We start from the raw sequence: 27,186 nt of genomic DNA on the forward strand, positions 1-27,186 counted from the left end.
AAATTTTTTATGTCTTTTTGTTGTAATACATCAATATAATTTGTAACATAACGCATAATTTGTAACAGTTTCAAAGACTGTTTTTGATTAATGGATGAAGAATAAAAGTTAGGTCAGCTTACAATAAATTATTTATTTGTGCAATTGCAAATTACAATTTTTCAAGCATAAATTTGTTAATTCGTCGCTGGTTTAATCTTTCTTACATAGCTGCTTTCGTTCGTGTCCTCCTAAATTATTTACAGTTGTAACATAATAAATATTTAACTGTAATACAGTTTTTCTTACTGAAGATATTTATAAAAAAAATAAAATCTAATTTTTTACAAGAATATATTCATATCCTAATAAAATACGATATGGCACTTAACGCTAATAAGTAACTAGTTAAACTGCAAATTAAAGAAATACACGCAATTATAGTTTGTAATATATTCCATATTCTCGATCTTCGATGGTCCCTCTTAGCAGCTATCATTACTAAATCCTTGTATGTTATGTTTATTAAGCACTGCGTTACAGAATTTCATAACACTCTTCCAGTGTAAGTATCTTTATTATTAAAAAAATTAGATTCAACTTCGTTTAGGAATACGCAGAATTTGTAATTAGTTTTATAATATACGATGGTTTTTGATATATAGAATCCAAAAATATTGATTCTGGGGCGCGGAAATGATTATTTGAAGAGTTATGCGTATATAAAATTCATATAAAGTTTAACTCGTCAAAAACTATCATACGTTATAAAGAGACTGCAGATATTCATGCAAATTTATATTTTTGTGAACATAATTAAAAAGTTCTAACTTAAATGGAGATTCATTTTACCTATTAGAAATCATAAGAAATGCTCTATTCTGGGTGCTGCATACATTCTTGTATATTGTACGAATTCTATGCATTTTTGCATCTTTAAATTTTGCACAAATACACGATTCGCAGTCTAGTTATAAACAGAAGTTGCAAACTCGACGTGCCTTAAAATGAATTCACCGACGAAGGTAATACTATCACCAGAAAGGAAATCTCTGTTAACACGTATAAACATTTAGTCTCTATTAATTATTCGAACAGGTGTGCAAAATGCGTTTTGCAATAAATGAACACATATCATTGTACCATAGTTAGGTATCGAATTTAACGTCACTTAATAGGCTAGTGTTATCAGCGATGGTAGTATAAATAGAACGAACAAATTTCGACTAATGGAAGCTTTCGAACACTCTGATGGACAATCAAACGATCCATCCGTCTTATTTACCAGTAAAAGATTTCTCACCAATGTCTTACCCTCGCAGGAATTCTCGATTTTGATAAACCTAATCTTTCGAGCCTCTAAGAATTGCTCCAATTCGACTCTACATCTCCATTTCAGAGGATTCCCAGAAAATTCAACGATATAAACATTAGGCATATCGTTTAAGTCACTAGTAAATATGCATCTTAAGTCATTACCCTCGAGATTTAAATATGTTAAATTTTTTAAATATCGAAACGATCCAGGTTCGATATACTTGATGGAATTACCACGCAAATCTAATCTTCCCAAGTTCGGGAATGCAAACCAGGAAGATCCAACCATTTCCAGAGGATTGTCCTGTATCGTCAAATTCTCTAATTTATTCAAACCATTAAATGCGCCTTCTTCTACAGTGGTTAACTCGGAATTTCTAATAATAAGTTCTTGTAGATTTACAAATCTCCTGAGCGACTCTGCAGGTAGCCTAGGTAGGTGACCCTCATAAAATTCAATCGATGTTGCATCCTGTCTTATTGATTGTAGCAACAACAGATTACCACCCGTACATCGATAACGAATCCTGGTTGTATCTTCCATGATAATGCAGGTTCCTTCTATAGTTTCGTTCCTAGCCGTTGGACTAGTTGTCACTGAAATTGACGGGCTATGAGTAACTTCCGGTACCGGAGAAGCGTAACAATCTTCCTTCAAAAGGAGTGAACTTCTATTATACTGTATGCCTCGTGAGTCGAGAAATTCTGCTAATTTGGTCCCACACAGGCAACTCCAAGGGTTATTAGAAACATCCAAAGACGATAAGTAGCGTAATTGATGGGCCATATACTCTATACCGATGCAGTTCATGGCGTTATCAGACACGTCTAAACTAATAAGGTACGGTAAATGATCGAACACATCGTTCGTAATTCTATATATATTGTTGTGAGATACGTCTAGATGTTTTAGGTTGTGAAGACCTTGGACCATATCCCAATTTATGGACTCTAGTTGGTTGCTTCGAAGGGACAAGTGTTCCAAGTTACGAAGATTTGAAAAGGCGCGCGGCTTGATACTTTCGATACCACAGTCTCGAAGCTCTAACTTCGATAGGTAACCGTTAAAGCGCGCAAAAGTGTTCTCGGGAATCTTCTTGATGTTCGATAAGATAATTCGAATCTCGCGAGCTGTTGAAGGTATCAGATTTAGTTCCTCGATTGATGTAATGGCTCGACAAGTGTAGACTGTATTGCTGCTGGTTTTCTCTGGATTACAAGCACCCGTATAAATAGTTGGTGAAGAGGAAACGATGTGAACTTCTGGTGGTGAAGGAGTTACAAAAGGTGGAGGAGGTGTCCCAATTACGGAAATGTTCGTTTGATTGAGGCTGTTTTCGAAAGAAGTCCATTGCACTTTTCCAGTGGTAAAAGAAGTATTTTGAATGGTCTACACATAAAAGAAGATAATTATTTTTACTCGATCGAGATCGACCAGAGATCATAATCTTATAATTAGACTATGGGTATTTATGCACCTTTATATTTTTGTGGATACAAGTAAAGCAATAAAATTCTGTAGAAGTTATTTTTACTTATGAGAAATCTTATATAATTTCTGCATCTTAAAGTTTTATATAAATACATAGGAAAGTGCAGTCCAGTTATAATTCAAACTAAAGTTATAGTACATCATAGATTAAATAACTTTGGTTACCAGTACCGATTGCAAGAGATTAAAATTTACTTGGTTACTGCTACCAGATATCAAAATAAGTAAAGGTAAACGAAATAAAATTCCTTTCATCGCTGATAATGGTTATTCTTAATCAAAACATTGAAAAGTTGATACTTTTTATCAGGTTCATTTTTTGAAAAATCTTTTGAAGATATAGTGATTATTGTCTTGCACTTAGACTTGACAAAAATTAACTTTTTCTCAATGACCTTTTTGTAAAAATTTTAAACGAATGTTGTCCTTGTTTTCTGAGATAAGCATTTTAAATTAAACAGGTTGAAAAAATGATTAGCGTATTACCTGTTGCTCGTGCCAGCCAGTTCTGCCATCTGGAATTTCATTCTCACTCTGATAACACCGGCCTGCATTAATTTCGAATCCTACGTTTCTCTGGGTAAGGAAGTTTTGTAGATTTGTTCTGCAAGTACAAAGCCATGGATTTTTCATTGCGTCTAGCCTCTCTAACTTTGTCAATTCAGCCAGTTCCTCGGTGGTTATGCATCGAAGCAGGTTATCTTGAATATCGAGATGTCGCAAAGAATCTCCAACGTGCCACAATGCGGTTCTTTCAATCTTCTCTATGCCATTTCGTTCCAAAATTAATTGTTGAAGACTGACGAGGTCTCGAAACCAATTGACACTCAGAACTGGTAACCTATTACCAACTAAGGACAGTCGTTGCAGCTTATGCAAACCTGCAAAAGCTCCATCTTCGATCGTAGTGATGCCACAGTCGACCAAATCCAAGGTCCTCAAACTATTCCCAAATCTAAAGAACGCGTACCTTGGTAGCGTGTCTATCTTTAAACCAGATATCTCTATCCAGGTAGTTTTATCTGGAAGTCTGTCCAGAGAAGTGAATACGTTCGTTTGAAATTCATTTCCACGAATGATCGTACGATCCTGTAATTAAGATCAAGATTAATAGGAAAATTAAGAAATGAAATTACGTACAGTACGCTTAATATTAAATTGCGGACTTGCATGTATGTTTGAGAAATTGTTGTATTATATTTATTAATTCTATTATAAGTAAGTAAGTAAATAATTCTATTATAAAATTGCATGCAAATTGTGCATTGTTCCTTTTCAGGAACATAAAATGATAAAGATGGGATCATAGTTCTTAAAAATAACTCTATATGGACTAAAGACAATAAACAAAAATGTTATTTTTGACAAAATTATGATCTAGATACAAATGTGATTTTTATACAAGAAACAGTCAAGGACTATTTTTTACATATAAAAGCTCAAATTTTGCAGGAAATGGGCGTACGATATTTGTATAGCAAAACATTCTGAAATTTTACTAACATTGTACATGGACCACCATGTACTTACCCTATTAAAATCATGTAATTGTTGAGTAGTGAGAGTAGAAGGAAGAACAGTGAAGCCAATGGGAGTCATGCATTGATATTTCCTACAGTCGTTAATTTGCTTCAAACATTCGACTTCCTGGACGATAGAACGAGATCGAAAATATTCATCAAGTTTTCGTCGACATTCACAGAGCCAGGGATTACCATCGATTCGTACGGTCCGGAGCATGCGTAGATAAGGCAGTTCGTCGATCGGTAAGCAGTTGAGATCGTTATCACGCAAACCAAGAACTTCCAATCTGGGCAGCATGCGGAATAAGTCGGGCTCTATGTGCACCAAATCGCATCTGTAAACAATCCCGACGTGCTTTGTATCGATTGAGAGGTTTATTATCATTTTTACGTAACAACAGATTTACAATGAAGTCAGTGAGAGCGCTGGCGTTTCGCAAAGAAGGAAATGCCGCGTTTCCACGTCTCTTCTTGCAAATAACCTCGGCCTACGATGCTTATTTTGGAAATCTTTTTAGATCGTGACATCATGTTTTCAATTATGTTCCCTGTTGACAACCAGATCATCGTTCATCGGGTTGTTTTTATGCAACCGGTACCATTTTTGTCCTAGCGGCGGCTTCAATTTTAGATCCCGAGAATAGCATAGGTAATTTCAAACATTCAAAATTCGACTTTATCTTTTTCAATGTAGAAAGCATATACATACAATGGCTCGGGGAATTATTCGTACATTTGTTGGCTCCTTTTATGAGCATATTACGTGTGTTATATGAAACACATTGAATATTCATTAGTACTGTAATGACACTCAATTATCGTGATTGTGTTGGTAAAACTTTTAACAATTCTGAAAATGTATAAAGTAGTTAGATGATATTTAGTACAAGTATTGTATATTGTACTGTATATTTTGCAAGGATCGCACAAATATTTAAACATTTTAGACAAGCATCCACAATATTAATAATTAATCATAATATTCAGTGTGACTATTTTTCATTCTTATTATATGCTTCGGTTGCTTATTCGTATTGTATATCAATTTTTTGCTAAATATAAGTTTTCAACAAATGTCTTGGCAACTTCTTCATATATTTTCAGATCGGATTCAAATTTTGCCAAAAGAATCATGACATTCTTATCTCACTACAGTGGTAATAAAATCTCAAATGTTTTATATAACACGCACAATACATAAATAAAAGATTTCTATGTTAAGTGTACGAAAGCTTTCGTATGCCATTGTATATTTTATGATTTGAATAATTTGTGATTAGTTTATAAAATAATTCTAAATCGTTTAACGCTATTTTGCTTACAAGGTAACCATTAAAAATAAAAATTACCTATCCAGGATAAGTCTGCGCAAGTTTGTCAAAGGGCGGAACCAAGCGGTCCTAGCTACGTGCATTTTGGTACCATGGAATATCAACCATTCTAGTCTATCTAAACCAGTAAAAGCACCCGGGCTGATGAAATTGATGTGACAATTATAGAAAGAAAGTCTCCGGAGGTTCTTGAAACGCCAGAACGCATTGTCGGTGATAAGACTGAACCTCGACACCGTAAACTCTATCCAATCTGCATCACTAGATATTTCGTCAAGGTCGTCCAGGTCGCCGTGAGTGCAAACGTAAGCGATCGACCTTTCGTCATTTACAATCCGTGCTAGGCTGCATTTACATTCCACTTGGCCAATTAGGGCGACCAACGCCCAGAGTAAGATCAGATGCATCGCCTTTTTTCAATTCTAGATTTGCCGCGTCACCTGAACATATATTTTCCGCAGTAGAGTCTCAATGTCGTCCTCCAGAAATAGCACTGCAACTTCTAAGATTCGTACGTCAGGAAATAGGCTTTATAAAATAATCATTCTATTCTCAAAGAAGGTTCAATTTCTATTAAAGGTAATAATATCCTGGATTAGCAATTTATTTCGATTTTCAAACATTTCTAGTTTAAAATTGTTAAATTCTAAAATTATCAAGCTTCATAATATTACCGTTTTACTTCGACACGATGGTTATGTTTAAGACCAGGAAGTACAGTGTTACACTTTCCAGGGACCGAATGCAGATTTTTGCCCCGCACACCGGAAGCGCCACTTGCCACTACTACTCACCATGGTCACGTTCAAACGATCTGACCGCGCTCCTCCCGTCACCACCGCCTCTACGTTTCACTTTCAACGGTCCACAAACACTATTCCGTTCCGTATTATCTTTCGAATTGTCCACCGATCTGAGCACTTTTCACGGATCAGCTTATCCCCTACTCTTTCAACATCGGAAATTTCCAATATAACAAAGTATTACCATAACTGACTGAATGATTAACAATTTCATTTTTGTTAAAATCACTTGCATTAATCTTCATAGACTGATCGTCGACTGTTTTTCAGGTAGCATATAGAACCAAATATTGGCTGTGAAATGAGATCAGTCATCTTCAATTACAATTAAGACTTAAATTAAAACCACTAATTGTAAACTCGAAATTTTGCCAAGGAATAACTGTTCAATGTAATAACTATAATTAAAGTGATGATTATCATGGGAACAGTTGAAAAGAGACAGTTGAAAACAGTTGAAGAAAGTTTATAAGCAGCTGTGCATCAAGAAAGCGTGACTGTCGAGAGAGATTGTCCAGTTGACGTATCGGTGGATCGAAACGAATCAACGCAACTGAGCTCGTGATCCTCGCGCTTCCTCGTTATATAAACTTCTAAGGCCAAGGTTGCCCTTGCTTCCCGCACCGGTTGTAGGTACATACACCAATCCGAGACTTATCTTTAGCATACGCCGCTCTAGTTTGGTAGGAATACTCACGTTCACTATGATGCACTTGCCAGAATATGACGCATCCGTACCTCCAGCTGCAGCTGCTTCTTTGTGAGCATGGTTCTGTCGATCAAATTAACAGCGAAGTCTAGGTCAGGTAATGTAGAACTTCAAGGCCACTACTTTGTAGATATATTATTAGTAGAGTGCGCATACTTAATGTAATGCATAAATTACCACAGTCAACAATTAATCAATGATGAATTTTCTCATGTTCTTTGTTTTATAATTCTTTACCCTTTCCTATTAAGTTTTCTATTCCAATTTTAAACTTTAAGTGTTAAATCTTAAGCTTTAAACTAAACGTTTAAACAATTTCAGACTTTCAGAAAAGCCACATAAAGGATGACTTAAGGACCACTTAAAAGATGACCCAATATTTAATGCACTATATTCTTTTTTGCCGCAAGTAGATTATAATTTGAGAGAAAATTGAAAGTAAGATTACAGAGTATTAGATATTTTTCTGGACCATGAGTTTTCAAGGTGTTTCTATGCTTCTGTAATAATTCACAGTGTCGACTCGAACGATGGTCAGTTATTTTTCATTGCATCGTAACACAAAACTGTTGCATTTTTAATGGCACCTTGCTACTGTTGTCCCGTTTTCTTTTAATTATATAAAGACTATTAAAGTAACAGTAGTTTCGACACGGTTATGGTGTTAATATGTGATCCATTTTTACTGAATAAATTAGGCGATGAGTTATTACTCGCGTATCTTATCTAGCCCAATTGATTGCCATATGTTGAGCTACATAGTTAAGATAGTTTGGCTCTCAATAGGTAGCCAAAAGCGTCATATCTGATTCATCTGATTTAACACTATTGTCTTAAACGTTTAGTTTCAATGGAATATTGATCGTCAGATATCATTAATTGCAAGACAAACATCCTGACGTGCATGTCCCACCTATTCTTCCATTCAAGGACAAAGTGACCCACCCTCATAGTTACGTAAAAAACCTATCACCCTATTTGTCGAGGGTCAATCCTAATGCTCTTCTTTAATTAAATTTATTTAGGATGGTTCTGACCAATATATACAATACACTAGACAATACAGACAATGGAACAGTAATAGAGATTCAATAAACATTTTCAGATTAGTTTCAAATTTTATCCATATAATTGTGACAATTGTGCTTTATCACAGTGCTAATGAAATTTCAATGAGTTTTATACACAATCTTATATAAACAAGATTTCAACAAGTGAATGTTGAAATATTTTTTGAGATAATCTATACAAACGAATACATAAAGTCAATACTACATAGGATAAAAAACCAGGAAGCATTACTTTCTCAATTTTTCCTAACGATCTTTCAAATTGCAGGTTTGCGGATTTATATTCGTATGCAATAACGTTGCATTGGTATTTGTGCTCCATGGTGATTAGTCGTTGCTGCTACGCCGTCTATCCATCCATCCATCCATTTTACCCATCCAAGTCGAAGACGATGCATCGTCATTGCAACCGGCAGTCTCTCGCGGGCTGTCGTTCGCGCCGCATGCAGTTCCGCATTCGTTCTCCTTCAGATCGCGCTTCTTATTAGTAGATCGCGTTTTAAGATGAGATAGAAAAAGGTGATAGTAAATTAATTAAATAGCGATCAACATTTAGAGATGTTCGATCGATAGTACAGTTTGAATCAAGTGTTGCAGTAGGATCCGGTGAGTAACATATAATTTTTTTAATCGCCGCAGTCCCTCTGTTAGTGTTAACTGTTAACGTAATTACTTCTAGCTGCATCTGACCGTGCTAAAAACCACGAAATACCGCCCTGCTGCCTGTACCGTTAATTTTAATGACTAATTCGGCCTATTACACGGTTCTGGACTGGTGCTTGCATAATAAGTCATGATTCTCAGAAGTAGCACCCCTTTGCAGCTTATTACTATCATTTAATGCCGCTAGATTTCAAGTTTGATAACGTCGATTATATGAAAAAATAACACCTAATGCGATTTAATATAAATTTTCAATTGAAAGATGACAATTGCCACACAATATAATTTTATCAATATCGCAATGATTTTTGCTTCTTTATTGGAGTTTGAATTATCATGTCTCTTATTTTGATAAACAACAAATTTCAGCGTAAACTGAGAACAAAGAATTCTATGCATTAACAACGATTCAAGCTCAAGAAATGGTCCAAAGAATGCAGTAGGAACACTCTAATATACCAAACACACAAATGCCTTGGTACTTAAGCGCTATTAGGATTATCAATTTTAAATTAAAAATTGGAGCCAGAAAAACTCGAAGGCATTCAGCCTGCAGACTTCGATAGCTTATCGTTGACACCACCTTCACCCTGAATCCGAGTCCGAGGGCTAAAAAGAGGATGACAGAAACGTAGCAAATTGGTTACAGGTGAAACTGGAAGGGTGGAGTTCGAATCGAGAGCAGCGAGAAAAAGTGACAGGCGAAAAAATGGATTCTCACGACAACCAGATAGGGCTCCAGCTTCTTGATCCATGGTTAGATCTACGTGGGACGCCACGAGCCGTAATCACGCCAGGTGGGTAGAAACGAACAGGTATTTGGAGCGCGACAGGAGCTCTCCCGGAGAATGTTCTCTGCAGCTGACTTCCACCATGCGCGCGGGGATTCGCATATTACCTAATGCACACGCACGGCAAATGAAATTAGCGGCGATTAGGTCAGAAGGTCACCCAGTTCGCGCGTACCAAGGTCGACCGAGCCAATCGAACGATGGATCACGTATAGGTGCTTATACATATGTGTTCATGCGTGTCTTCTAACAGGTAAAAAGTCGTGACGACATCGCATGTGCAGCATTTTTTGTCATACTATGGAATGTTGGAAGATCTCTCCGATGATGACTAGAATTTTTTCTTCGATACATTGTGACTAGTCACGAAATGGATTAGTAGAAATGGATGTACCATCTGTTCACAGTTACCATGTACTGGATACGAGATGTACATACGACGTGTGCTATGTATAGAACATTGTGAAATTTTACTATTGGTAAAATTTCAATGTAAATAGAAAATGTATATAAAAGTTGCAAGATATTTATTGCAAAGGTATACTTAGCATTTATTAAAAAATTAGTATACACCATAATAACTACCTTGAACATATAATAAGTATTAAAGATGGTCTCACTAAAGATTAAGGCTTATTAATATGATTGATAATATGTATTTGTACTAAGTATCTTGTAGTTTGTTTTGGGTTGGAGCATGTGAAATATCATTCCGTCATAGATCGTATTTGGATCAATTTTCTCCACTAAATTTTCTCACATTGCGGATTATCAGTCGTACCAAAGAAGGAGAAATTTATTGTAAGTGGCATTTAACAAATATTCAAAAGATTTATGATGGAATTTACTGTTACACATATCATTTACTTGTAAGCAGTAAATCATCAATAAATCATCATTTTTTAAGAATTGGAAACTAATTGCATTATCTACATTGAATTGACAGAAAAAGTGAAGTTGATGATCAATTTGGTTTATTCGAGGCTAATGTATTACTAGTAATCTCGTGCATCATTCTATTCCTATGAAACTCTTCTGGAAATTCTGACTAGACGCTCCACGTTATCACAGAGATAATAATAGTTAATTACAAAAGAGGAAACAAACACCATTGACAGAAATCGAGGAACCGATTGTTCGTGTGACGAACGCCGAGCTCGGAATGATGCCTAGCGAAGGGACGAGCCGATGAGGAAGAGAGAGAGGGAGAGTCAGGAGAGGTCACAGCAGCGGAATAACGTGGAATGGAATGGCATGGACGTAGCCAGTTCGCATTGAACTGCCGAATCACGCGGATCGTTTCGATTTTCCTCTCTCTCTCTCTCGTGACCGGTTTGTTCCCTCGCCACGCTGGACGCCCGTTTACGGTTGATACTGCCACCAGCCATTTCTACCTGACCCTAAAATTGGATACCTATGTGCAGGTGCGGTTACGATGAGGTTATGTCACACTTTATAGTGTATATACGTATATACGAAGAGACGTGGGGTTTCTGGGGGTTCTGGTCAAACGTGTATGTACAGAAAAAGTTATGTATAACAGGGTATAATAAAGACACCATGTACACGAGACACTTATCGAAGTCGGTTTAAAGGGCGTTAGAGAGGAAAGGCAAGAGATAATAAAGGTTACCGCGCGACCCGTTGAGTCGTTTACGCGGGTGTCGCGTGTGTGGGCTGTCTGGTGTTCCCAGCGGAGCGACGGTACCGTCCAAGCTGCTCCCGTTGACAAAGTGTAGGCCGAAGAAACAAACCTATCATCGCCACACCCTGCGGCCAGACGTGAAAAACGTTCAGATCCGATGGAACCTTGTATTTGTCGATACATCCTCAGCATTGTGCACCTCTTCTGTTTTATAACAACGTCTTGATGTTTTTCCAAGTTCGTTTTATTTATTAGTTTTTGAACTACCTTATAGAGATTTAACTAAGTTGGAATATTTAAAAAATCCTGTAGTTTGTTTTTTCTAATTGCTAACTATGTTGTCTATATCTGTTCTAGAGCTAATAACTCTATCCAGATGCTGTACTAAATCCATATAATTTTAACCTGAAGTCTGAACATCATCCTGACTCCAAAGAAACTTTATCTGTGACGTATTCTCAGCAATCTGTACTTCTACTATTTCATACTCATATCTTGGAGTTCTTCTACATCTATTTTACTTATTTATTGAAATATCTTATAGAGGTTCAAGTAAACTTGAAAACTTAAATAATTAAATTAATTTACTTTTTTTTAATTACTAACTCCCTCATCTCCATCTGTTTTAGAACTAATAACTGTATCCTGCTGCTGTTATAAATCTACATAACATTAACCTGAAACCTAAATACCATCCTGAGCCCCCAAAAATTAGTATTTAAGAATCTTGTATAACAGTGAAGAAGTTTGGCCGTGCCACAAACACAAACAAACAACAGAGCACGAGCGTACAGATCGTTTATAATCAACTGTAAATGATAGACGCGAGATTATCGAGCCATTGGGTTACACGTCCGCGCTCGTTCGTCCAAATGGCGAATCTGTCAATTTGCCAATTATGTAAGACCAGTTCTGTTCCACGAGAACACCGGGCAACGATCCGTTTCTGCAGGAATTTCAATTCCTTCGGCGGACAGGAATCGCGCGCAACTTAGTGTTAGCAGCGACTAACCGGTCATGCACATGCGCCTTATGTACAAACGGATCTTGTATCGCTATGTATCACGCTCTTCCATCAAACAGTACCTCCGCACGTTCATTCTGATGAGTTGTGTACCCATGAAAAGTTGATTATAATTTCCTAATTAAAAGCCGAAGAAGTTAGATTACGTAATACCATGTATGAATGTAGCTTTAACAAGGGACTAATTATATTATTAGTTCCTATTGAACTGTAAATATTTATATAAATTTATGTAAGACTGATGCATGTGAAACGTAATTTCTTGAATTTAGCGGATCTAACTACATTTTGGCATACCACATTCGTTTTTAAATTTCCCATAAAATAAGAATTTACAGCCTAATAATCATTTTAATTCTTACTTCTAGAATGATGATTAGACTGCGGTTTTTTATTCTTATGGATATAACTGAAGGATAAAGCTATATGGATATAACTACATGTAATAATAATCAGCAATTTATTTTACTTTATGTATTTTTGCATGTATTTTTACACTTATGTATTTTCCATAAATGTATAAATATCTGCAATTTAATGATCATAGTTTCAAACCTGTGAAGCCACTATTACAACTATGCAAAAGACGCCTGTTTCAGGAAATTGTATTGAATGAATTTAATAGAGTACACAGGGCTCAAATTAAGATTAGAATTTGATTGTATTCTCTATGGGGACACCCTGTAGAAGGATGGACAACGGGTCGCGTGTGCATTGCGAGTTTAGTATGTGCGCCGCGAGTATTTCGCGTCGAGCAAGCGGCCACGGGTGCAGGGTAGTACTTACGTACGTATGTACAGAACGTAGTTACGTACCGGGCATGCATCTTTATTATTGGCCGAGAACCCGTACGCGAGGCGAGGTTCGATGAACCTTTATAGCTACGTATACGGACGTGTACCCTTCTGATTGAAACTCTCCCAAGTGCATATTCGCTGAAAATCCACTGGGTCTCACCAGTTCTCCTGGGAACCGGTATTTCTTCAACACATTGTAACTAACTTCTTCAACACTCATTTATAACATATTAACGCTGCTTTATCTATTAGCTAGCAAATATTCCCAAATATATATGTATCAGGTTTGGAAAATATATAAGCGAAAGTTAAGAAAGATTTATCTAGAATTCGAACTTTTTCCATATACGTATGTATGATTTCATCGGTCTTTTCTTGAAAACTTTTTCATCCTTTTTGATAATTGATTGCTTTCAATAGCTTTTACAAGTTTGTAGAGTATTCCATTTTTTGTCTATGACCCTGGAATGAGTCTCCTAAATTCTATAATATTGTATTATAACTATATATATATTGTATTATGTAATGTAAGTATGTACATGTATATTCGGTAATTGAGACATAATAACTTTTATATACATAATCTATAGATTCGTTTCAAATTTTGTTAATATATAATACATACTAATAAAATTTCAAAATGTTTTGTATAACGTAATTTATAATAGTTTTCGAACAAGCCGATACAATATATTATCTGTCATCGTGTATTCGTAGATATTTCTCGACTTATCGCAGCCGATTTACTTCTTATCGCATCACCTCGAATTCCGTCGTGTTTTCTGTGTACTTGAGAAGTGTAGTCCTAATGGAAGATGTTATGGGTGAACTACGTGCGTTATAGGTTAAGAAATGTTTTGTTTGTGATCCCGGTGAAAGTTGTGGCGTGATCAACTAATAAATCGGGACTTTTTGTATCAGAAAAGTTATATCGATTCTAATAGTGGACGTGGATCAAACAACATGTTTCGGCAAATATTGGACGCTTTAGGAGGGAACTCGGTACATACGCACATACGTTCAGTGGCTAGTGGCTACAAAAGAATATACCCACATACTCTTATTTTTTGATTAAACGCCTTTTTATTAGATCCTATATTTCGTTTTCATGGTACTAAATTTTCGTACTCATAAGTGTTACTAGACATGCTACTAAATGATATAATTTAATATACATAAACTTAATTAATGACATATTATATAAATACTATAAAAAATACGTGATATGATATGGAAAAATTTTTTGTAGCCACTTAAGTATAATTTTAATATTCAAAGAGAACCTCTGGGTTCCGTCCTTCTCAAAATATGTATACCTAGTTCATACGTATATATGTATATTCGCGTACTGTGGAAAATGTTAGATGCGCCAGTATTGCGTTGTCGAGTGGCGGCCTTCGTTTCTATAATTATTTAGTGCATGTTTCGTTGGTAGCCACAGTTAATACGTATCCACTGCGTGAACAGATCGAATTCGTGTTCGTAAGAGAAGATATCTTGTCAAGGATGTCACACTTGCGGTTTCAACGCTGCACCTGTACTATTAATCCAAAGACGTTTGCGTGCGTTCACATGTATTCGGATCAGATACTCTCGAGAGTGGTTTACGGCGAGTGGGGGAACGATGTACCGTTTAATTATATTTTCTTAAATCTGATCGTATGTGTTGTATTAATTGGTTGCCTTTTCCTGTTTGTCACAGGCTCGAAGCGGAATGTCCGTGGGTTCGGGAGGGCGGGCACCGTTTAAGCGGGCAACAGCCACTTCTATCCCAATCACGAACAAGTCCACGAAAGCCCGGTGAGTACCAATTGTTTGTTGTACCATTATAAGAATCAATTACATTCAGAGATCATAACTTTATAACATAAATTTAAAACGGGCATAGCATAAAAAATCGTATCCCACGATTAGTTTATATGAATTTAGTTAAGAATAGTTATTATAGATAATTGCAATTTTGTTGGTTACTGGTGACCATAATTGTGACTGGTGATTGAAGTTGTTTTTGGTTGCCATTAACTATTACGGATGGCGAAAAGATTCTTTTGTTACCACTAACGATTTTTGGTTATTTTCAACCAACATCAATTTTTATTGACGTCACTGATATTTACTATCTAGTACTAATTGTAAAGTTAACAATACCGAAAACAAAATTTTAATTTTCGCAAATTAATAATAATTACAAGTAAACAACAAAATTTTAATAATAAGTTATTCATAGGCTGCAGATTTTTATACATTTATGGGAAATCTGAAGGTGCAGAAATACATACAGTGAACATAATATGCAAAAATATATAAAATATCCAAAACAGTGTTTATTATGATATTTGATAAACAAATCTCTATTTAATTTCTACTTCTTTAGTTATCTTCACATTTAGATTTAGTTATTCATTACCAAAATCATTTAATTTAAGATATGAATTGTTATATTAGAACTAATTGAGATTTAGTCACTAAATACAATTCCTAATAAATGTAATTCCTCTATGATAAGTTTTTCATTTGCGTTACGTTTAGAGTGAAAGCTAGTTAAAAACGATATACACACTAAGAATTCGCTTTCGCTTTTTCTGCTTCGGCGCCTATATAAGTCGCCTCTATACTTTGCCATTTATTGCGAAACATACGTGCGTTTGTTTACTTCAGAGCATTTCATTTCATTTTTCCATTTGATCAAACGATAATATATCTTTGAAAATTCCTACATTGTCGATATAAGTCGATAACAATGAAAATACGAAAAGTTGACGTATAGATGGCGATAGTATGTAGTCGGCTTGGCGGTAAACTCCTTGGTTAATGTAATAAACATTGGAAGCCGTGGGACCAAAGCCTGACTTGTTACCGCAATCGTAATGGCTTCCTTCAACAGACCCTGCCTTGTCTGTTACGCATCGAGAAACCGGTCGAGCGATTATTTTTCCAGAAATTCCGTTATCTACCTGTCGCAGCCATTGGCGTCGCTTTCTCTCTACAAATCGCTTTACTGGACTGTACTAACAATAGTTCATTTGATTTCAATTAAGTATATTTTAAAGTAATTTGAACTCAGATTTCTGAAAATACTTGAATCAGTTATTCTGTAATCTGGATGAATAATATAATTTATTGGGAAAAATTTATTTATGACTAGTTTGTTGGAATAAGTGTAGCGCCATTTTGGAGACTGTGATCAAATTGGGGATATAGCTCAGTGGTAGAGCATTCGACTGCAGATCGAGAGGTCCCCGGTTCAAACCCGGGTGTCCCCTATAATTTTTTCTTTCGCTATAACATTTTTATCAATTTCTTGATTCTAAATTATTATAAGATAATATCAAATATATGGTATCGAGACTAAGAGAAATATGGTATTAATAAGTCTACTTTTATCAAGTCTACTTTTTATGATAATCTTAGGCCCAGTTTATATGCATGAATGAACAGTAAGGAGAAAAGAAAGAATGTCACAAAATAGCTTTATTGAAAAAATTAAGTTTTGATATTTATGTCTACTAGAAAAGTAACAACATTCGATGAATTTACCTGCATTGTTCATAAGATAAAGTTTATACCTTACTTAGATGTCATACAAAGGAATGACTAATAAAATATTAATTATTTTTGTCTGTGTTTCGTTCCAGTACAGCGTGGACATTTCCTGTTTTTAATCAATACACCGGATCTTTAACGTTATCTTACGGAAACATTTTGAATATTGTGATTATTATGATTTGTGATAGTTTTCACAACAAAATGCATTATCGAATAGAAAATTAAAAAAATGGACATTTCCCGTTTTTCCCCGTACGCCCTTCAATTTTCAAATGTAAGACCAGATTATGCGCATAAATAGGCAGGCTGCGGATTTTTATACATTTATGAAAAATTTAAAAATACGCAAATGCATAGAATGCATATAATGTATATAAAATATCATAAATACAGTATATTCCTTGACAATACCTAATGTGTGATATAAATCTTTAAATAGATTCTATTCTTTATATCATTTCCATCAAAATATGAATTTGTATAGGTATCCACAGACCAGATATAGAAACATATTCTACGGTAGAGAAACCAGTAACAGTTTTTCTTGTTAAGACCACTTGTTACTGGCAGTTTACGTAAGATGTTAAGAGAGCATTAGCCAAGTACAGACACAAAATGAAATCGATCCGATTTACTAGATCCCCATTCTTAGTAAATGGATCGAACGACTGAGGGCATTGACCAGCGGTCAGCGATGAAACTAACCCATCATCTGGTCACATCTCGATGCATGTCATAATTGCTGGACACTTTAAATCCGTTCAAGTTCCTCCACATTCTTTTTTAAGAAAACACATTGTAGTTGAGATCACGCAATTCATTAAATGCTCAAGATTAAGTGGGTCAAAGATTAATCTCGTTTAATTGCAGAGAACGAGTCTGTCGTAACTGGTAACGACACAAGAAAATCCTACGATCTTTAAGGAAACTAGATCTAACCTACTACGTTTTTTCGATCTGTCATCTCTGTTTCTGTATTTTATGGCTCACCAAACTGATAGTACATATATATATATGTATATATATTAGGTTTAGTAATTGAACCCATGAATTCCATAACAGTACAAGTTCACTTTTCTACGCTATATTAAGTTAACTTTGACAATTTCAATCTAGTCTCTTTTCCAAAAACTTCATTTTATTAGCAAAATAAAAAATATCAATCAAGAAAACTCGAGAAAGAAACTCTTAAAGGATTTTGTTAAGATTTCAAATTTAACCTCCAAATAGTGCTATTGGGCATAGTAAAGTCTAATAATTTGTTGTATTACTATTATACTACTATTATATTACTATATTATATTTAGAGTATTTCATTTTATTTTGTATTTTACTTGCATTTTCACTGTGATAGGGATTAGTAATAAAACTAAATTAAGTTAATAATTCAGAAATCATGTGATTTTGTCTCAAATTGTTATGTTTTCCAGTGGGTCAATGATTAGATAAGAGTTAAAAATCTTTCCTTATTTCTTGTAAAAATCTTTTTTATAAAAAAGGAACTGTATTTAAATAACCAGAATTAGGAAGATTAAACCGTATACTATATAGTTACTGACGAATTTTTACAGATAGAAATGTAGAAACAGGAATGAAAAAGACGTAAAGGAGCGTCGTCACTGTAATTCGATAATAAGTTCGCTGTTCGTGCGATTGTTGTGGGTGCAGGTAGGAGTGTTAACGCGCCTACGTGTTGCACAATCCTTTATTAGTCATTTGCATATTTCTTGAAGAAATCTTACGTGATTCGGTGATGTCGTATGCATCGTTTTTGTCCACTCTTTCGCTCATGAAAATTTAATACACTTTGTCACTTTGTAATGCATGTAGCAACAGGATTGTTGCAATCAACCATAGGCTTTGTAATATATGTGTAATTGAAGTCTCCGTGACATACATTGTATTTAATGTATTATACAAGGTTAAAAATATAATAATATACAAATTTAGAATACAAGTACACAAATTTCAATTTGTTAAATTTACAACTTAGATTACTACTATACTCACAATCCAGTTACAAATTAAAGATCGTATTCGAATCGCGTTTGCTCGATTTTACAAATTCTCGTCTCTGTAATATCTCATAAATATAAAAACAGCGTTTTTATTGAAAATTTCAGATCGAAACCCGAACCAAAGCCACCGGCCGGCACGGGAAAAAAGCGGGACGTGGTCGCGTCGTTTTTCAGCCCGAAAAGGCCAACGAGCAGAAAAGTCGAGCGGCCTGGCAGACACGAGGCGAAGCTAGAGGAGCGACACCACAAGTGAGTTTCAAGTCGAACGAGTCTCCAGCGATTGGATTACCATTACCACAAACCATGCGTCTCTCACAATGATGCGAGCCATATGACACGTTTTGCCAGTTAGGCGCGTGTGGCGGCCTCCTCTCTTTTACGGAACAGGAAAAAACCGAAACGAACGCGAAAAGAGAGAAAAGGGATACGTACGATGCGTCGTTAGCTCATAGGAAGGTTCAGTGACCTCATACACGCTTCTTTCCCGATCATTTCTCGATGCCATATGTTACTTGTACGCTGTCAAACGTACATGTATGTGCAACATAACATACGATTATCATAATTTTCTATCAAAAAAGCAATGGTTCACAGAAGTACTCGTATACCGACCACAAAATTTTTTATGAATATATTATATGCATTCTACAAAACTTTTTGAAAACTCGTTAACACTGTAACGAGACACGATCATCGTAATTATTGTACTAACGTGTTAATTGGAAATGTATATAGAAATTACAAGACATATATCGCAAATATACACTCAGTAGAAAATTAGTATACAGCATAAATACTATTCATAATTGGTCTTCAGGTTATCAATCATATTATATATTGCTTTGCAAGCCGACGTTTCGTGGACGTTGTATTTCACTTCTTCAGTGTTATACTGAAACTGAGTATTTTCAGATTTTGTTAATGCTTTTTATGGTCAAAAAAGTGCCTCTGGTTGGCCAATGGAAATCTGCCATAAAAAGAAACCTGGAAACAGTTTCAGATCGGCTTACAAAATAATATATAACACGATTGATAACCTGAAGATCAAATATGATGAATTCAGAAAATCATCGTGGAAATCTTAAGTCAATAATAGTCTTAAACGTACAATTAATACTAAAGATAGTCTCACTAAACATTGTGGCTTATTAATATAGTGAATAATAATTGACTTCAAATACTTTGCTAATTTACGCGCAGCGTATGCTTCCAATAAGTATCTTGTAACCTCTATATATATAATTTTCAGATCTATTTCAAATTTGATCCATATCAGATTTCAAAATGTTTTGTATAATATATATACATAATATATATACATAAAAAGCTTCTAACAGTTTTCGAATACTTTCGTAAGCCACTTCTGACTTTCCTATCGTCTCTACTTTCTATAAAAATTAGTATAAGCCAGACTTTACTTGTTGCGTTTTCCACAGGCGAAGATTTGGTTTGCGTGAGTTAGAAAAGTGGAAGTCCGGGCCTGTATAGAGTACACTTTCTCCTACTGTCAAGATACGCTAGTTGATTGTTACGTGCAATAGCTTTATGCTGCTAAGTAGGCGAATTCTGGTCCGCAGATAGCGCTACCGCGCTTTAAACCAGTTCCCTTTTTACACTAGCTGCAGTTTCCTTCCTTTCCTCTCGTTCCTTATGGCGGAGACCGCCAACACCTTCGCCAGATTTGAGTGACCGAGAGAACTGTCCAAAAATCACCTCATGATGCCTTGAGAACACGTGCGAATGTAAATCAGGGGGTTATACATTACTCTCGATTGGTTCACCATACCTGGTGACTTCATTGACTTCATCCAACAACTTCTTAATGGAATCGACCACCTTTTTGAACACTATGCTCTCTTGATAGTAAGTGTTTTCACATCATGGTTCCTTCTATACACTGTTATTCATAATTACTCCTGATGGTTGTTTTCAGGACGTTTTATTTGGATCTTGTATAATTAGACATCGTTACATCGATACAGTAGTTAACGAAAGTCTTTGAAGATTTATCATAGAAAACTTTCATGTATTTATTATATGTACGTGTTATATAAAACATTCTGAAATTTCATTGACGCTTTCATGAAACTCGGCTATCACGATTGTATCGGTAAAATTTGGAATCAATTTAAAAATTGATATAGAGGTTATTGCAAATGTATATTTAGTGAAAAAATTGGTAGACACCGTGAATAGCCTATTTGTAATAGATAATTGATTATGCTTTTACAATTTCTAGGACTACATTATGCTGCAATGCATACTTGGACGCATAATTTTCATATTATATACAGATATTTTCTGATTTATTTCAAATTTTACCGATAAAATCATAAGAGTCATACCATAATATATTCATAAAAAATTTCTATAAATGGCGGAACACTTTCATGAACCACTGTATATTCTAATCTGTTGCTCGCGCATACATGCAAAATTATAGTATCTAAATCGATTCATTATTCTTTCAGGGATATCTGGTTAGTCTGACCAACCTGTATACATTTCTTCCTTCTAACATTTCCCTCTGAATCATGCTGTTTGACGTAAGAGGTCCATTCTAACCTACTAACTGGTCCAATCCTGTTCCAGGTGATTATAAATCAACCTCTCCATTACATCAGATAAGTCACGCTCATTTTTTTTTTCTATAACCACCACTTCCTGAAGAGTTCTTAAATATATTAAAATCTTGCATGTATATAAAACTCTAATTGATTAATTCTCTTCTTGATATCTTAGATTAAATGTCATATTTCGTATAAATCCAGCAATATTTATGAACGAGAATATAGTGCCATCCCAACCATCCGTAGTAAAGTTGCAGTCCGCAAGTAATATCTCCTGGAGAGTATACAGTTGTTTGGCGTAAAGTCAGTCGACAATGTCTGCTCGTTGTCGTCTCTTAATTAAGATCTAAAGATGCGGCTCTTTACGCTAATAGAGAGAAAAGGAGAGAGAGAGAGAGAGAGAGAGAGAGAGAGAGAGAAGAAAGGCACAGGTCGATTCTTACGGGGTCTCTAAAGTGGCAACTGCTCGACGGATCGACGACCCACTCTGACAATGAGAGCGGTACTTGGTCGACGTCGGACGACCTACATACCCAGTGAATCAAAAGTCAATGAGCTACTCGTTGCAGCCCGATAACTTCTTTGTATTTACGGCGATCCACCATAGAACGGTGTTCAGCCGAGTAAACACGTTAGTGAGGTCTTTAACTCGCCATCAGTTATCAATGAACCTCATGCAACAGATGGCACGCATAATCTTTAACCACCGGATTTAACATCTAGATCCTTTCAAATTACAAATTATCTAATTATCCTCTTTGATATAAAATTCTAAGAAAGAACTGTATAATCTACAGCTTGCAACTATCAAATTAATTGGTAAATTATTTATGTTCAGTGCCAATGAAATTTTAAAATATTTTATATAAGTCTATATATCTTTAAATGTTGTATGTATATAAGTTTATTCTAGCTAAACCTACTTTAACTTTCGCTTCGAAATTTCTGAATATACACTAGTACACTTAGGTCTGACAAACTTTGAATATTTCTAAAAGATACAGACAGAGGCTATTATGAATGGAATCACTATAATAGAAGCTTGCGACGAGACGCTCTAAAGGCCTTTGAATAAGGGCAAAGTCAATTGGTAGAAAACGGGGAACAGAGTGACGTCATGCGTAAGCTGTCCGAGGAATCAACATCAACTCCGCACCACGGCCTTTATCTATTCTTCGTAATCGTTTATCAACTACTTCCAAAAAAGAATCCAGAATTCGAACCGAACCAAATGGAAGACAACCCACATTCCAGCCTTGTAATCGTTGCCTGTTCAATATTTGCACAAGGCGACTGCAACAATCGCTGTTTGCTTTGGATATAAATGTTTGTATCAAGCGTATCGCAGCCGCGTGACGAAAATACGCCTGCGTATTTTTCTTCCTTCGCTTATTCTGTCGTCACTGATCATCATCATTTTTACCGACTGAGCTTCATTTTGGAACACACTGAATACATATATATGTACAACGTTTAAAATAACGATACCTATATCTTAAAATTAGTATTTTTATCATATAGCATATGGCAGTCAAAAGAAAGTTTATAGAATAAGAAATACAAAAAAAGATATCATAATTTTACAGAATGGACATATATTTAATAAGAGCAATGCTACAGAATAGATGACATTTAAAATTAAAAATGTTTAATACAGATATTACTAAAATTCATAGTGTATCAATTTCAAGCTTTTTCTATTTTGCAATATATTTTATGCACCAAGTTTTTTCAACTTTTTTGTTTATTTTAAGTATACTTTATTCGTGTCTACATCGTGCATAGGGTTTTATATTTGTTGTAAGTAAAGCTTGTTTTGCAAAATGTATAGTGATTTAAAAAGGAACTTAAAAAATGATAAAAAGATATAAGAAATGAAGTCACAAATTCGGTGTGTCCCAAAACAAAATTCAGCCTTTTTAAATTTCTGTCCAATTCACCGGCATCTCACATCGTTCCTTATCTTACAGCGTCGCCGCAAAGAAATCCATAGCTCCTTTCTCTTGCCTACAAATCACCGAAGACAAGAATTCGCCGAAATCGTTGTCTGACCGAATCCTATTACACGAATCGATCACGTCATAAAGTATGCATGAGCGATGGAACCTCCTACACTTACACCTGGCGATAATGATATCTCTTTTGCGTCTCCTTGAGCCACAGATAAGGCCATGTCGTAAGCGGCGCAATTCCTTGGACGTGACAATTCACGAAAGAGGTTTATAAGCTCGTTAGTTCGATCAAGCTAAACGCTTGATGTCATGGTGATTCAGAGAAAGCACGTTCAATCAGCCTTGATCTCGTTTATCGAACAGTCTGGCTTATATTTCGCTCTATTTTCATATTCTCATTCGAATAGAACGAACCAAAGAATTCTACCTTTGAATTGATACATTTTCTTCAAAGTTAGAATGACGAGAATTAACTACAAGTTCGGTTAAACAAATGTTGAGGGAAGCAGAACAAATCGAAGGGCTGAAGAACCATCAAGATAAGAAATGTTCAATCAATCTTCTGGCGTCTGGAGGAACGCAATGACGTAAATTGTTGCATAGGAACGTTATATGGAATATTAATCGGGGAATGAACAACGCGCGAACGTTTAAGTGCATCGACAAGCCGACGTGTCTACATCGTAGCGGACATTCTCTTATTGATATTACCAACGCATCCACCTTCGTACGCCTGGGAAATGTTAAACCATGCCAGACGCAATTATATGTTGTTCTAGACAATTAGGAGAACATAATATTCAAACGGATTGATTTCTCGATGAGATATTTGAATTCTTCTCATTGTTCCTTTTGTTCTTTAGTCTCACGGAAAGATATGGCTGTATGTATTTATAAAGTGCAACAGGTATTCCACATAATCCAGTATATGTTATTTAGATCGAGCAAAGTAACGTGTCGGTGAAGTAGGTTAGGATACCACTCAAAGAAGAAGAAAGATCTTAATTGATTTTTAATTAAACGTTTTCTTCAGATTTCGTTATGGATATGTAGTAACTCGTAAAAATTGAGAACTTTATAAAACAGTTTAAAATTTCACTATCGTGTAATGAAAACGACTGTCATGAGATGTATATATCGATTATATTTATTATGATATTACTCGCCATAGTCTTATGACAGTGTTAATGAAATTTCAACATAATATATTCATAAAATGTATATACAAGTATTCGAATACTTCTGTGATTCACTGTATGTACATATAAAAAGAAAAGAAACAGTGAATCGAATGATTATTCATAGGAATTTTCGCAACACCCCGTACAACGAGCTTATTATGTTAAATCTGCCGAACGCGTATTCCTCAGACTTTTTTTAGATTCGGCGCCAGTGGACGCCAGCCAGGATTCTTTCCAACATCGCATCGCGACCATGTATATTTAGACGCATTTCTGCCTGTTTTTTTTTGGATCGTTTTTCCGCAGCCTCGACGTCTATATGCCTGAACATATTTGCGATGACGAAGTGGACGCGTTGTATTTCCGCTAAACTGAATAGAAAAGCGCCAATACGGTTGTGATAATGACACATATGCACACGTTGCATAGTGCCGCGAAAATAGGTCCATAATAAGCCTGTTTTACGAATGTGTTAGCTTTACAATGTGATCAGGTATATGCACAGCATTGCATTTTGTCCACGTTATTTAACTTACCTTGAAATCGATCCTTATCAGATTACAGTCGTTAGAGCCGAGTCATCGATTCGGACATTCCAAAGAGACTGATTTCGTTTTTCGCGTTCTAAATAACCATCTTGTTCCATTTTAATTCTGGATAACTCTCGCGTAACATAAATTACAAATATTAGTAGAAATATAAGATTTCATTTCGATAATATAAGTAGATTCAACCTAGACCCAGCCTAGACTTATATTTAACCCAGACCTTGGCAAGACTTGAGTCATATCATCGGACTTAGCTCACACAAGCTTGGTATACTAATTCAGCCATACTAGTCTAGACTGTAGTATTTAGATCTCCTTATTTTATAGAATTCAGAATCTATGTACATACATGGGAAACCAGAAAAGGATTTAAGAGATGATATGAACGCCATTCTTAATGTTTTTGAGTTAACATCTGATAATATATGTTGCTTGTAATAATCAGTTTTGCATTAGAAGGCAGGTCAAGGGCTCACCTCAGGTAGAGATTTATCCTGTGGAAGTTTAGGCCACCGGGTACATACCATATGTCGACCGTATGAGAAAACTGGTCGACGGTGAGACGTCTGCAGATTCCGTGGCCTCCTTAAGCAGCTTCTACCTCCTCTTCCTCGCCCCTCTGTACTCGCCTAACCATCTTCGACGGCGTATGTACTCGTTCCCAGAGAGTTGGCGCAGGCTGTCTTAAGCCCCACCACGATCCTCGCCAATTATCTTTGTTTCTCTTTCATCTTCTCTCGCTATTGCGGTTACAGGGATCTTCGTTGTGAAAAAATCGAACAAGAAATCGAATGATCGAAGCCCCATCGGCGACTCGATCGGTTTAACAGGGCCCTTCCTGAAAGTGCGTGAAATTTCAACGTTTCAACCTTTGTAGATGGCTCTACGAAGTTCCTAATTCTCCCAAGAATATTTTATGTAAAATATTTTCTAAGAATCAGTGCTTCTCCATACTTATTTCTTAATTTTCTCCTTTAAACAGCTTCCATTTATTCTCAATGAAGCTTTCATCTCGCGAGAAATCCGAATCAATCTTATGCAATTGAAATTTCACTACCTCATACTACTGTCGCACAGTATATTTCGTCCGTATGATAAACATCATGATGTCCTTGCGATAGCTTGATAACGATTCGTCATAGACAGAAAAATGAGAATAATCGCTCTTTACATAAAGAGCATATTTTGCGTGTATCGAAAGTGGATCCTGAAAAGGATCAGCAGCATCATCGTTTGCTACAGTAACTTCTAAGTATATATTCGACGCCTAGACGCGTTCTCAAGCCCTTCGTCCAGCAAAATGGTCGGGGCCCGTGGTGGGGTAGACCATTCTGGAGGGGACACAAGTCGAGACTCGTATTCAGTGCTCGATGCACCGCTGTAGAGAGTGTGTTGTTTTTCTGTGTTCTTCAAAGGAAAGTTCTTCAAATCATACAAAAAAGCATTATATCATCGATAGTACAAATAAGCTTCAGTTTCGAATTTCAAATTTTTTATCCAAAAACTAACGAATATACCATAATACATATAGAATTATCAATAATTGGAATTTCGCAAGTGGCTTTAAACTACCGACGTGTTGAAGTTCAAACTTTGAACGAAGCTTGGACGTTCGGTTTCATCGGAGATTCGTTTGGAAGGTTCCTATCTGGCGAATTCAACGTTCAAGAATGCAAGCGTATCTTCCGAACAAACATAGAGAAGAAATACACTCGCGCCACGGAGGTCGGCCGGTCGATGCAACAAGTGGTCGCCGTCGGAGGCTAAGATCCAGTCGAATCCTCCGTACGTGCTCGGCTGGAATTCGTAAATGCTCGTGAGAGACAAATAGGCCTCGAAAAGTGGCTCGAGGTCGTCGCATCTCGTATACGAATTTTCAAATTCCTTTTCGGGATCGTGTCACACGCTGTTGCTAAACGATCTCGTCTTTCCCTCGTCGTGTAACCTTAACTTCAAGTGACATCGTTCAGGGATCGAGAAAGCTCGTTTGGAGAAAAAAGAAGTCGAGGAAACTTTTCCCTGTGTATACTAGTTATACTTGAAATCCGATGTTGTTAATTCGACGACGTGAAAGTGGCACGTTTTCCTTACAAAGCATTCTGTAGAATTTCACCGTAAACCTTAGTATAGATACATCTATGCTAAAAAAATTTCTTTCATTAGGCTATTGTGTATAACGTAAAAACATTGATTATAGGGAATCTAGATTATCTCTAATATGTATATT

General features: G+C 35.8%; 2 protein-coding genes, 1 long non-coding RNA gene and 1 other non-coding gene across 18 annotated transcripts in view; 2 read left to right on the plus strand and 2 right to left on the minus strand.

Moving 5' to 3' along the window:
• Positions 1–113: 113 nt before the first annotated feature.
• LOC100745615 (slit homolog 3 protein) lies at positions 114–7,018 on the minus strand. Of its 8 annotated transcripts, none has more exons than XM_012385435.3 (5): positions 6,317–7,018; positions 5,661–6,144; positions 4,319–4,646; positions 3,275–3,877; positions 114–2,686 (listed from the first exon to the last, which is right to left on the minus strand). In XM_012385435.3, exons 2-5 carry the CDS (start codon positions 6,047–6,049, stop codon positions 1,151–1,153), a joined length of 2,856 nt encoding a protein of 951 aa, XP_012240858.1. In that variant the 5' UTR covers positions 6,050–6,144; positions 6,317–7,018; the 3' UTR covers positions 114–1,150. The 8 variants fall into 8 exon arrangements, with proteins under 8 accessions (XP_012240858.1, XP_012240865.1, XP_012240864.1 ...); XM_012385438.3 differs by having other exon boundaries at positions 1,151–2,686; positions 5,661–6,082; positions 6,437–7,018; XM_024367429.2 differs by having other exon boundaries at positions 1,151–2,686; positions 6,437–7,018.
• Positions 7,019–8,584: 1,566 nt separating this feature from the next.
• The window catches only part of LOC100745737 (cytospin-A), a 28,840-nt gene continuing 10,238 nt past the window's right edge, over positions 8,585–27,186 (plus strand). Inside the window, exons 1-4 of one of the 6 annotated variants that reach the window (XM_033320607.1) lie at positions 8,585–8,830; positions 9,523–9,684; positions 14,847–14,944; positions 18,814–18,957. In XM_033320607.1, coding sequence (XP_033176498.1) covers positions 14,859–14,944; positions 18,814–18,957 — 230 coding nt within the window. In that variant the 5' untranslated portion in view covers positions 8,585–8,830; positions 9,523–9,684; positions 14,847–14,858. Of the gene's footprint in view, positions 8,831–9,522; positions 9,685–13,954; positions 14,147–14,586; positions 14,771–14,846; positions 14,945–18,813; positions 18,958–27,186 lie in introns of those variants that run through there. The other 5 variants (XM_012385260.3, XM_012385257.3, XM_003489241.3 and 2 more) reach the window with 5 other exon arrangements.
• Positions 16,336–16,407, plus strand: TRNAC-GCA. Its single transcript has one exon. It is a non-coding gene; the product is annotated as a tRNA-Cys (tRNA).
• LOC112212806 lies at positions 19,226–25,814 on the minus strand. Of its 3 annotated transcripts, XR_004461700.1 has the most exons (3): positions 25,436–25,814; positions 24,948–25,296; positions 24,692–24,867 (listed from the first exon to the last, which is right to left on the minus strand). It is a non-coding gene; the product is annotated as an uncharacterized LOC112212806 (long non-coding RNA). The 3 variants fall into 3 exon arrangements; XR_004461699.1 differs by lacking the exon at positions 24,692–24,867 and adding an exon at positions 19,226–20,431 and having other exon boundaries at positions 24,948–25,793; XR_004461698.1 differs by having other exon boundaries at positions 24,948–25,814.

The sequence above is a fragment of the Bombus impatiens genome, unplaced genomic scaffold (genome assembly GCF_000188095.3).
Source record: "Bombus impatiens unplaced genomic scaffold, BIMP_2.2 scf_0320, whole genome shotgun sequence".
NCBI classification, from domain to species: Eukaryota; Metazoa; Arthropoda; class Insecta; order Hymenoptera; family Apidae; genus Bombus; species Bombus impatiens.